At 31.5% G+C, this 14116-nt stretch overlaps 1 protein-coding gene across 1 annotated transcript; it reads right to left on the reverse strand.

The window, feature by feature from the left end:
- Positions 1–6677: 6677 nt before the first annotated feature.
- LOC124934664 lies at positions 6678–12235 on the reverse strand. Its single transcript, XM_047475183.1, has 11 exons — positions 12098–12235; positions 11661–11861; positions 10822–11547; positions 10523–10714; positions 9521–10082; positions 9129–9346; positions 8692–9047; positions 8499–8617; positions 8305–8362; positions 7863–8230; positions 6678–6838 (listed from the first exon to the last, which is right to left on the reverse strand). The coding sequence occupies exons 1-11, from the start codon at positions 12233–12235 to the stop codon at positions 6678–6680; spliced, it is 3099 nt and encodes a 1032-aa protein (XP_047331139.1).
- Positions 12236–14116: the final 1881 nt, after the last annotated feature.

A 14116-nucleotide genomic window follows, 5' to 3' on the forward strand; every position in this document is an offset into this window, starting at 1 on the left:
ACAAAACTATAATATATAAGTATTCAAAAACAAAGTTTATTGAAATTGTGACATATTATCCTCCTGAGACATTTAATTTTTTAATTATTTATCATCCCAATACAATTTTAAATTTAAGATGTGTTTTGAAAAGAGTCTTAATTGAGTTCCTCTCGTATGTGTCGATATGACACAATGACAAGTCAAAGTGTATTTGTCCAAACAAAGCATAAATTTTCAAAAATAATTAGTATCTCAATAAATTAACTTTTTAGTTATTCATAATCTCAATACAAATTCAAATTTAAAAGTTGTTTTAAAATGAGTCTTAATTGGACAGGGATTTGTTGTTTCATATTTTGTGCCCTAGAGGGTGCCCTTCCAAAATCGACATCACTTTAAAAAGATCCCAAAACGGTCCCTTCCTTAGCATCAATAATTGTCTTCTTCTTTCATCTAATATATATGATCATCATCATTTTGAAGGAACGATGACTCTAATTGTTGATTATTAATGCTCATTTTCACAATTTGTCACTCCCGTCTATCATAAAGTCTCACAACATTTGCAGGCATGTTAAATCTCAGGGTCATTGCAAATAAATTTGTCCAAAAGTTGAGACTAACTTAAGATCAGGCTAGCACCAAAGGCGGTTGTGGGAACTATGACGACAATGAGTGGTATAATCCGTTGTTTAGGCATTTTAAAGTGATGTCAATTTTGTAAGGTGAACTATGAGGCACAGGGTAAGAAATAACATGTCAACTGCACGACAAGAACATTGAGACACACAAGAAAACAAATTAAAATTTTGTTTCAACCAAACTGAGATTCAACTCATATATAGTTTTGCATCTTTTCAAACAAAACATGAGTATTCAAAAATAAAATTTATTGAAATTTAGATCTATATAATATCCAAAAACATTACTTTTAGTTATTTATTATTCCAATACAAATTCAAAATTAGAAAGTGTTTTGAATCAAGTATTAATTTGGTTGAACCTCGGACAACGACACAAGGCACAACACGACATAATGGTCAGTCAAAGATACAACACAAGATTACGAGTTATGCCACTATTTTTAATTCGAAGGCACAAGCACGACATAACACGACACGTCGGCACGTCAAGAGGCACGCAATAGAATAAATGAAAATTTTGTTTTGGCCAAACTTAGATCAACTCTTTTTAGCTTTGCATTTTTTCAAACAAAGCCAAAAGTATTAAAAAAATTTATTAAGGGATTCAAAATTCAGAGATTTTTAATAAGTCTTAAATGGGTTAGGCCTCGCGTAGCACAAATTGACACTACACAATGGCAAGTCAAAGACACGCCATAGATTATGAATTATGTCATTTCTTAATTCATCGACACAAACACAATACATTGACGACACATTCAGGGTTTTTTGAAACAATATTTAATTGTGTTGGGCCTCCCGTGGCGACATGAGACACTACACAACACAATAGAAGGTCAAAGACAAAACATAAGATTACGAATAAAACCATTTTTTAATTCGGCGACATAAACATAACACATTGGCACAACTAACGCGATAGGAGGCATACCTATTTCAATAAAATTCATCTCAAATTTGTTTTTTTTTTGTTATCTACATATCGATTGACCATGATCATTTTTATTATTTTAGGATATCATTTGAAAATATGCAATTTTATTAAATACTATAATTTCATTGTCAATTCAAATGTAAAAGGTTTTTTAAACGAGTTTTAATTGTGTTGGGTCTCCCGTGTCTACACGAGGCACGACACGACACAACGGCGAATCAAAAACAAAAACACAAATTACGAACAATTCTCTTTTTTAAATTCGGCGGTATAAACACAACACGTCGACACGACTAACACGATAAGATGCATGCCTATTTCAATAAAATTCATCTCAAATTTGTTTCTACTATCGATATATCAATCGACCATGATTTTTATTTTATTTTAGGGCATTGTTTTAAATATGTAACTTTATTAAAAACACTTGAAAATAAAGTGCAATTGAGTTTGATTGGACAAATAATATTAAATTTGTTAAATATATAGATAATTAAGTATTAAAAACACAAACCATAAATAATCAAAAATAATTTTTATTGGAATTTGGTCTAGTATCCAAATAAATTAACATTTTAGTTATTTATAATCCAAATGTAAATTCAAATTCAGGATTTTCTTTGAAACGAGTTTTAATTGTGTTGGGTCTCCTATGTCGATATGAGTTACGACACGACACAATAGCAAGCCAAAGACAAAATCAAGATTACGAATAAAGCCATATTTTAATTCGATAACATAACCACGACACGTCGGCACGACTAGCACGACAAGAGGCATGCCTATTTCAGTACAATTCAAATCTAATTTGTTTTCTGATATCTACACATCTATCGATCAAAATCATTTTTTCTTATTTTAGTGTATCATTTGAAAATATGTACCTTTGTTAAAAAGATTTGAAAATGAAGTACAACTGAGTTTGAGAATATATAGATAATTAAAATATTTTCAAACATTACTTCATCTAAATCATATCATAATACCCAAATCTAGATTCAGCTCTAACATTACATTTGTCCATATGAGCCATAATATCGGATATAAATTAAAAACAAAACTTTATAGGAATTTATACCAATTTAGTATCCCAATATAGTATTTTCAAAACATTACTTCATCTAAATCATATCAAAATTAAAAATAATATATATTTAAAAAACTAAATTTCTTTTACCCAAATCCAGATTCAATTCTGTCCATACATAGACATAATATCAGATATAAATTGAAAACCAAAACTTTATTGGAATTTGTGTCAACCTAGTATCCCAAGACATGGATAATTATTATTTTTAAAATTTTGATGATCCTAATGCATATTTAAATTTTAGAGATAATTTTAAATGAACCTCAATTGGGCCAAATAAAAAAAAACATCAATTAATACATATACCTAACAATGTTTAATTATGTTGGTCTCCCGTGTCGACACAATGCACGACACTACATAACGGAGAATCAAAAACAAAAACACAAGATTACAAATAATGTCACTTTTAATTTGTCGGCATAACCACGACACGTCGGCACGACTAGCACGCAAGGGGCATGCCTATTTCAATAAAATTCAAATGTATATATAGATCAACAATGACCATTTTATTATTTTAGAGCATCGTTTTAAATTATATAGTTTTATTAAAAAAACTTAATAATAAGTGCATATGTGTTTTATTTGATAAATGATATTTAGATAATTAAAGTATTTTCATACATTATCTCGTCTAAATCATATTAAAATTCAAAATCATATATTTTTAAAAAAAAGTGAATTTTTTCTTATCTAAAACTAGATTCAATAAAGTTCATTTGTTTCTTCCAAAACCCAGATCCAACTCTATTATTCACTCATTACATTTGTCCAAACAGAGCTGATTGAATATAAATTCAAAAACAGAACTTTATTGAAATTTATACCAATGTAGTATCCCAAGACAATAATTTTTAAAATTTTTTATGATCCCAATGTAAATTTAAATTTTAGAGTTAATTTTAAATGAGCCTTAATTGAGCGAAATGAAAATGCCCATCAATTAATACATATCTCTAAAAAGTTTTAATTATGTTGACCTCTCATGTCGACACGTTACATAACACGACACAATGATTAGTCAAACACAAAAACACAAGATTACAAATAATGTAATTTTTAATTTAATGGCATAAACGCGACACGACAAGAGACATGCCTATTTCAACAAAATTCAAATTTAATTTGTTTTCTATTATCTACATATCGATCAACCATGACCATTTTTATTATCTTAGAGCATCGTTTAAAAATATATAACTTTATTAAAAACATTTGAAAATAAAGTGCAGTTGTGTTTGATTATTGATAAATGAATTATATTGGTTAAATATGTAGATAATTAAAGTAACATTATTTCATCTAAATCATTAAAGTAACATTATTTCATCTAAATCAGATCGAAATTCGAAATCATATATTAAAAGGACTTGTTTTAACCATTACATCTGTCCAAATAGAGCATAATATTATATATATATATATATATATATATATATATATATATATATATATATATTATTGGAATTTTTACAAATTTAGTATCCAAAAATAGTATTTTCAAAACATTACTTCATCTAAATTATATCGAAATTCGGAATCAAATATTAAAAGAAAAGTGAATTTCTTTAACCCAAACCAGATCCAACTGTCCAAACATAGCCATAATATAGGATATAAATTAAAAAACAGAAATTTTCATCAAAATCAGATCAAAATTTGAAATCAAATATTAAAAAAAACTGGATTGTTTTAACCAAACTCAGATTAACTCTATCATTACATCTATAAATTCATATATAAATTAAAAACAAAACTTCATTGGAATTTGTACTGGAATTTGTACAAATGTATTATCCTAATATAGTATTTTCAAAACATTACTTCATCAAAACCATATCAAAATTCGAAATTATATATTAAAAAACTGAATTTCTTTTATTCAAATCCATATACAACTCTGCCATTACATTTGTCCATACAAAGCCATAATATCGGATATAAATTAAGATTAAAACTTTATTGAAAACTGTACCAATGTGTATCCCAATATAGTATTTTCAAAACATTAATTCATCTAAATCATATCAAAATTTGAAATCATATATTAAAAAAACTGAATTTCTTTTATCCAAATTCAGATTTAGCTCAGACATTATATCTGACTTTATTGGAATTTGTATAAGTGTAATATCCAAGATGATATTTTCAAAACATTATTTCATCTAAATCATATCAAAATTCAAAATCATATATTAAAAATACTAAATATCTTTTACCCAAATCTAGATCCAACTCTGTCATTATATCGGTCAATGCAGAGACATAATATCAGATATAAATTAAAAACAAAACTTGTTTTAACCAAACCCAGATTTAGCTCTAACATTACATCATATATAAATTAAAACAAAATTTCATTGGAATTTGTACAAATATAGTATCCACAAGATAGTATTTTTAAAATATTACTTCATCTAAATCAAATCGAAATTCTAAATTAGGTATTAGACACGATGCATGACACCACACAATGAAGAATAAAAAACAAAAACACAAGAATACAAATAATGATACTTTTAATTCAATGTCATAATCACGACACGTCGGCACGACTTGCACGCAAGGAGCATGCCTATTTCAATAAAATTCAAATCTTATTGTTTTTTTTATCTACATATCAATCAACAATGTTCATTTTATTATTTTAGGGCATAGTTTTATTAAAAATATTTCATAATGAAGTGCAAATGTGTTTGATTGGATAAATAATATTAAATTTGTTAAATACAGAGATAATTGAAGTATTTTCAAACATTTCCTATCTAAATCATATCGAAATTCTAAAAGAAATATTAAAAAAATTGATTTTTTTTACCAAACCCATATCCAGCTCTGCCATTACATCAGTCTAAACAGTTATATCAAATATACATTTCAAAACAAAATTTCATTAGAATTTATACTAATATAATATTCTAAGGTAGTATTTCCAAAACATTACTTCATCTAAATCATATCAAAATTCCAAATCAGATATTACAAATACTGAATTTCTTTTACCAAATCCAGATCTAGTTTGTCATTACATCTATCCAAATAGAGGCTATGATATCATATATAAATTAAAAAACAAACCTTATTTGAATTTATACCGTAGTATCCCAAAATATTGATAATTATTATTTTTAAAATTTTGATGATCCAATGCACATTTCAAATGGGCCAAATGAAAAAAGTCCATCAATTAATACATATCGCTAAAAAGGTTTAATTATGTTGGTATCATGTTTCGACACACGGATGCACGACACTACAAAATGGAAAATCAAAAACAAAAATACAAAATTACAAATAATGACACTTTTAATTCGACATCATAACCACGACACGTCGGCACGACTAGCACGACAAAAGGCATGCTTATTTCAATAAAATTCAATAATAATTTGTTTTCTGATATCTACTCATCGATCAATCATGATCATTTGTATTATTTTAGGGTATCATTTGAAAATATACATCTTTATTAAAAACAGTTGAAAATAAAGTGCAATTGTGTTTGATTACATAAATGATATTAAATTTGTTAAATATATAAATAATTAAAGTATTTTGAAACTTTACCTCATCTAAAGCATATCGAACTTCAAAATCAATTTAAAAATAATATTTTTTTAACCAAATTCAGATCCAACTCTATCGTTACATCTGTCCAAACAGGACAACATCTGATATAAATTCAAAAACAAAATTTTGTTGGAATTTGTTTCAATATAAATTCAAATTCAACAATTTTTTTTAAATGAGTTTTAATTGGGTTGTGTCTCACGCGTCGACACGACACGAGACACGACACGGCACAATAACAAGTAAAATAACACAAATTACGAGACTTTTTTTTATTCGGCGGCATAACCAAGACACGTCGGCATGACTAGCACGACAAAAGGAATGACTATGTCAAATGTAATTTCATTCTTAACCTTGAATAGGATTTGTGTAGAGTATATATATACATGAACATTCTATAACCTAATGGGTCGTATCTCCGGCCCATTTAATCATATATAATAATAAAATATCAACTAATATAACATAGTCTAAGGGCATCTCCAACCCTACTGCAAACTGGGTTTGCAGTAGCCCATTCTCCTCCAACCGGCCTCCAAATCCTCCGCCAAAATGAAGTTCCGGCATATATAGAGGAAGAAGACGCCATATATGGCGAAAGACTGTTCATGCCTGCAATTATCCAAAATATGTGAAAAGGTCCTTGTACTTTTTTATTTTAATTAAAATTTTCTTTAAGTTTTCTTTTATATTAAATATTTATTTAATTATATATATTTATAATCTTTTTGTATTTATTTATAATTTATTTAAGTACTTAATAATTTTATTTATTTATATTATAAATTTATAATTATAAATAATATTGATAAAAAAATTAACAATTTTCAAAAAATATAAAATAATAATAATTCGTTATATGTTATAAAATTTAAAAAACACACTTAAATTACTAAAACAATACTTGAAAATAAAAATTACAATAATTAAAATTACAACATAAATAATACAATAATTAAAATTACAACATAAATAATACAATAATTAATAATCTGATAAATTAGCATCACTTCCTCCAAGATTATTGAAATATCCTGAAAATGTACCCGTCGCGAATGGATCTGGTTGATCTTGATTTTGAGCTATTTTTTCCATTATTCGTGCTTGTTCAGCCTCAATAAATGTTCGAAGCTGTGGATCTCTTATTTTACTCGAATCTTTCAATAAAATTTTATTTTTTTCCTTTATCTCTTTCAATGCATTATGATATTGCATTTGTTCATTTATACTTCTTAGTTCTTCAACCATTTTTATTATTTGTACTTGTGTAAGTTCTTTTTTAATAATATTTAATTTAATATAATTTTTATTTTATAATTTTTGTTTGTTTAAAATATTATTAAATTATATTTATGTGTATGAATTACTAATTTATAAAAAAAAAATTCATAAACAAATGAGAAAAGATTGGGGTTAAATTTATAAAGTTGATAAATATATAGATAATATTAGTAAAGTTAAAAAGTTGGTGTAAAAAAGAATATTCTGAGAATATTCTTTTGAGTTTGGAAATGAGTTTTTGGGTTGGAGATGAATTACTGTTTGATGTGACGTTTACTGTATTTTGGAGATGAAAATGGGGGTGAGGGTTGGAGATGGTCTAACACCCCTCCTCAAGTTGGAGCCTACAAATCACAGATGCCCAACTTGGATCTAAAATTGTCAAATAATTGTTTCCCAAGAGGCTTAGTGAGAATATCAGCCAATTGAGAAGTCGTGGGAACATGGGAAGCAACAATAGTCCCATCCTGTATATGATCCCGTAAGAAATGTAAATCCACTTCAATGTGTTTTCTATGCTCATGAAACACTGGATTTTGAGCCATATGAAGAGCTGATTGGCTGTTTGAGTACACATGCATACCCGATTGAGGTACTCTAAGGAACACCATGACCCCTTGTAGCCACTTCAACTCATAAATCAAAGTTGCTAAAGATTGATACTCAGACTCAATGGAAGATAAGGCAACAGTTGGTTGTTTCTTGGACTTCCAGGACACGAGACTTGGGACAGGATGCCCAATCAAAATCGCACCATCCAAATAATCGAAGATCACAATCACTCCTCAAGAGTATACCCTGTCCTGGGGCATTCTTCAGATATCTCACAACCCGTAATGTTGTCTGATAGTGATCCTGTAATGGGTCATGCATAAACTGAGATAATATATGTACAGAGTAAGCTATACCATGTCTTGTGAAAGACAAATATATCAATCTCCCCACCAACCGTCGATAGCTCTCCGGATCTTCCATTTACGCACTCACTAACTCCCCCAACTTATGATTCTGCTCCATAGGAAACCAGCAGGCTTAGCACCCAGAAAACCACACTCGAAAATAATATCTAGAACATATTTCCGTTGACACAAAGAAATGCCCTCAGCACTCCTGACAACCATAACCCCCATAAAGTACTTTAGATCCCCAAGTCCTTCATATGAAAACATGATGATAAATATTGCTTGAAGGCCTCTAGTGTCCCCAAATCACTCCCTGATACTATCATGTCATCCACATATATCAAGATATGTAAGACAACATCACTGCTCACAAAGAAAAATAGAGAATAATCCGAACGAGACTGAATAAAACCATAAGAAAGCAAAGCAGTTGTCAGTTTGGAAAACCAACAACGAGGCGCTTGTTTCAGTCCATAGAGAGACTTACGCAAGCGACACAATTTGTTGATATGACCGAACTCAAAACCTGGTGGTAGGCGCATATATACTTCCTTTGTCAGATCACCATGGAAAAAGACATTATGCACATCCATCTGGTGCAAGTTCCAACCCCGAACAACAACAACTGCAAGGAAGGCCTGGACAGTACTCATTTTGACAACTAGAGCAAAGGTCTCAAAGTAATCAATCCCCTCAAGCTAATGGTTGCCAAAGACAACCAGATGTGCCTTCAAGCGCTCAATTGACCCATCATAATTGTGCTTGATCTTGTAGACCCAGCGACTGCCCAATGCCTTCTTCCCTTGAGGTAAATCCTCCAAACTCCATGTTTCACTGTCCTCCAAGGCTCGTATCTCACTTTGTATGGCTGCGCGCCATCCAGGATCACGAGAGGCATGTCTGTAAGATTTAGGCTCAACGCCTATAGAAATGGCAGCTAAAAAATTCCAATGTCTCATAAAGAATAAATCATAACTCAAATGATGTGCAAGAGGATATCGAGTACCTGAGGAAGGGTCGAAGCCAGATCAATGATGTCGAAGGGGGGGGGGGGGTAATATAATCAGTCAACCAAGAAGAAGGAGTCCGAGTCCTCAAACCTATGCCCAACTATGGCTGTTTGACGTTGACTGCGACTGTTCAACGCTAAACTCGCTCGCTTGCTGTACAACCGACGAACCAGGCTCCTCAGTAGAGCCCTGCGCATTAGTCTCCTTCACTGAATCCTGTGCACCAGCCTCTTCACCCAAATCCCTCTCTGGCTCATCAGACACCGTGAACTCTCCTACCGAAACCTGGTTTGGTGCCTCTACCACAACACTAATGGGAGGAACAGAGACAAGACAATCCACAGGGGCAAAAGGAAACTCATTTTCATAGAAAACAACATCACGAGACACAAAAACCTCCTTAGTTTCCCAATCTAATAACCTCCACCTCTTCTTATCAATGGAATAACCCAAAAACACACACTTACGACTAGCAAACTTGTCACGACGAGAGTGGAAATCAAAGGCATAACAGAGGTAACCACACATGTTAGATAGAGTGGGAGAGGTACCATATAACACCTTATAAGGAGTACGAAAGCCCAAAACACGATAAGGAGTCCTATTTATCAAGTAGCATGTAGTAAGAACACATTCCCCCAAATACTCAATAGGAATAGAACTCTGGAACATGACAGCCCGTGCAACATTCAAGATATGTAGATGTTTCCTCTCTACTCTACCATTTTGTTGAGGAGTATGCACACAAGAAGTTTGAAATAATACATCAGCCTCAGAAAAATAAGATTTCAAACAATGAAATTATGTTCCATTGTGAGTTCTTACATGTCTAATATCAACTCCAAATTGTCTTTTGACCATAGCAAAAAACTTTATAAAGACAGTGAAAACTTTAGTTTTAGCAGATAAAAGAACTACCTACACAGCTCGACTAAAATTATCAACCAAAGTAAGAAAATAACGTGTTCCATTAGAGGAGAGAACAACATAAGGACCCCAAAGGTCACAGTGTATTAAATCAAAATACTCCTAGCATATGAATCACTTTCATAAAAAACACTCATAGACTATTTGGCCTGATGACAGATATCACAAGGGCTAACACTAGGAGAACGACGAGTAACACTAACACTAGGTAAATGCTGCAACACACTGTCTGAAGGATGCTCCATCCTACTGTGCCAAATCCCTAGACTCTCAGTTGAGCAGACAAAAAGTGACGCCGAAACACTGCACCAGTAGTAGAGACCCCCCCTTCGTTCACTTGCTCCAATCACCTTCCCTGGTATTGCTGTCTTGAAAAGTACATAAATCAGATGAGAATGAGATATTACCATGATAATCATCAATCAAGTGAGTAAAAAAAAATCAAGTTATAGGTCAAAGATGGGACAAATAAAACATTTTTTAGAGTAATCTCAAGAGATAAGTACACAGACCCCTGTATATGAGCAATAACAATGCTACCATCGGGTAGAGAAATGGGACACTCCATCCCCACAAAGCAATCAACTAAATAGTCTTGGACCCCAGTGGCATGTAAGGTAGCCCCTGAATCAATAATCCAAGATAAATGATACTTACCACTCAAACGATTAGTGCAAGAACTATCGTTACCAGCTAGGCGAAGAAGATTTTGCCACCGAGTTGGAGTCAAACCAGGAATATGGAATGAACCATGTTGGGGTGAAGGGGGTTGCGCCACCAAACCCTGCGCACTAGCTGAACTCGTGCCAAAGCCTCCAACGAAACTCGGAACCGCGGAAGCAGCCTGCGCACCTCCAGCCGAGGCACCTCCAACCATCGCGCCTCTACGCCTGGGATCACCACCTCGCCCTTTACGTTGTCGCTCAAGAAACCACTCCGGAAACCCATGCTTATCAAAACAGTCAGCAATATCATGTCCCAGTTTCTTATAGTGAGAACACACCAACTTTGATTTATCAACCACATTAGAAGGGCGAGAAGATAAAGCAAAGAGTTCATGCGAGATGACCTTCTGATCAGCATTACGGGCATCCTCAGCTTCACGAAGTGTCTGATAAGCAATATTCAACGTGGGTGGGGGTTTATGCGCTAATAAAGCAGAACGAGTAGTAGAATACTCAAAGCTCAAGCCCCCCAAAAACTAATGATAATGCTTTGTATCACGTAAACTCTACAATTGTGTCGGGGCCTGCCACACTCATATATCAGAAGAGGAAATAAGATAATTTGCTCCTCCCATAGGCATTGTAATGCCCCAAAGTAAGAAGAGATGGACATCGTTGCAAACTGGTTACAGGAAGACAATTCACGAAGAAAGGAGTTCTGACGGGTTCCATTTGAAACAGCATAACGCTCCTCAAGCAGACTCCATAAAGAGCCTACCTCATCACAGTAAGGAATTTCACTACGCAACTTAGGATCAATGGTGTTTAATACCCATTGAACTAATATTGGCTGAACAACATGTCAATCCTCCAATCGTGCCAAATCACCCTCTAGTTTCACCATAGTACTATTTAAAAAACTCATCTTACGACGAACCACCAAAGATAAACAAAATGATTTTGACCACTCAGTATAATTATTATCCTTCAAAACAACATGAGTAATAACGAGACCGGGTAAATCAGTACTACTCAAAAAAATGGGTCCTTCGGAGGCTGGCTTCCACCAGCCGTGTCTGTACAAACCGAACCAGCAGCTCCACTGAACGCCGCTTGCTGCAGCAACGTCGCAAGCTGCTGAGCGAAACTCGTCTCCACGGTCGGGCCGCCGGAGGACTGCAACTCCGCGTCGAAGACGCCGGAAATATCATCACCATTTGACATATCGGCGGTGATTTGAAGAAATATTGGGTAGGGTTTAATATTTAGATAGGCTCTGATACCATATCAAATGTAACTTCATTCTTAACCCTGAATAGAGTTTGTGTAGAGTATGTATATACATGAACATTCTATAACATAATGGGTTGTATCTCCGACCCATTTAATTATATATAATAATAGAATATCTGCTAATATAACATAGTCTAACAGGCTATTTCAATAAAATTCAAATCTAATATTTTTTTGTTATCTACATATGGATCGACAATGCTTAGGGCATCGTTTTAGAATATACAGCTTTATTAAAAACACTTGATAATGAAGGGATGTGTTTGATTGAATAAATGATATAAGTTTATTAAATAAATAGATAATTTAAATATTTTTAAATATTACCTCATCTAAATCATATCGAAATTCAAAATCAGATAATTAAAAAAAATGACTTGTTTTACCAAAATCGTAATCAAGGTCTACCATTACATTTGTTCAATTAGAGCCATAATATCTTATATAAATTCAAAAACAAAACTTTATCAGAATTTATACAAATGTAATATCCCAAGACAATAATATATTTTTTTAAAATTTTGATAATCCCAATATAAATTTAAATTTAGGATTAATTTCAAATGAGCCTTAAATGGGTCGAATGAAAAAGCCCAACAATTAATATTTATCTCAAAAAAGTCATAATTTTGTTGGCCTCTCATGTCTCTCGACACAATGATTAGTCAAAACAAAAATACAAGATTACAAATATTGACACTTTTAATTTGATGGCATAACCACGACACGTCGACACGACTAGTACGTAGGGGGCATGCTTATTTAAAAAAATCAAATCTAATTTGTTTTTTTGTTATCTACATATTGATCAACAATGAACATTTTATTATTGTACAATAACATCGTTTTAAATTATATAGTTTTATTAAAAACATTTAATAATGAAGTGCATGTGTGTTTAATTGGATAAATGATATTTAGATAATTAAAGTATTTTTAAACATTATCTCATCTAAATCATATTGAAATTCGAAATCAGATATTTTTAAAAAAATAATTTTTTCTTACCCAAACCTAGATTTAATAAAGTTTTTTTTTCCAAATATAATTAACCCATTATATTTGTCTAAACAAAGTCAATTCAGTATAAATTCAAAAACAGAACTTCATTGGAATTTATTTATATCAATGTAGTATCCCAAGACAATGATAATTTTTTTCTAAATTTAAATTTTAGGGTTAATGTCAAATAGGCCAAATGATAAAAGCCCATCAATTAATACATATCTCTAAATTTTTTAATTATGTTGCCTCTAATGTCGACACATTACATAACACGACACAATGACTAGTCAAACACAAAAAAACAAGATTACAAATAATGAAATTTTTAATTCATCAGCATAAACACGACACGTCGGCACGTCTGGCACGTCTAGCACGACAAGAGTCATGCCTCAACAAAATTTAAATCTAATTTGTTTTCTAATATCAACACTCGATCAACCATGACCATTTTTATTTTAGAGTATCGTTTAAAAAATATATAACTCTATTAAAAACATTTGAAAATGAAGTGCATTTGTATTTGATTGGATAAATGATATTAAATTTGTTAAATATGTTGATAATTAAAATAAAATTACTTCATCTAAATCAAATGGAAATTCAAAATCAGATTTAAAAAAAAAAACTGAATTGTTTTAACCAAACTGAATCAGCATTGCCATTACATCTGTCCAAACAGAGAATATCATATATATATATATATATAAATTCAAAAACAAAACTTCATTTGAATTTATACAAATGTATCCTAATATAGTATTTTCAAAACATTAATTCATCTAAATCATATCGAAATTCGAAATC

Source organism: Impatiens glandulifera, chromosome 4, assembly GCF_907164915.1.
Source record: "Impatiens glandulifera chromosome 4, dImpGla2.1, whole genome shotgun sequence".
Classification (NCBI taxonomy): Eukaryota; Viridiplantae; Streptophyta; class Magnoliopsida; order Ericales; family Balsaminaceae; genus Impatiens; species Impatiens glandulifera.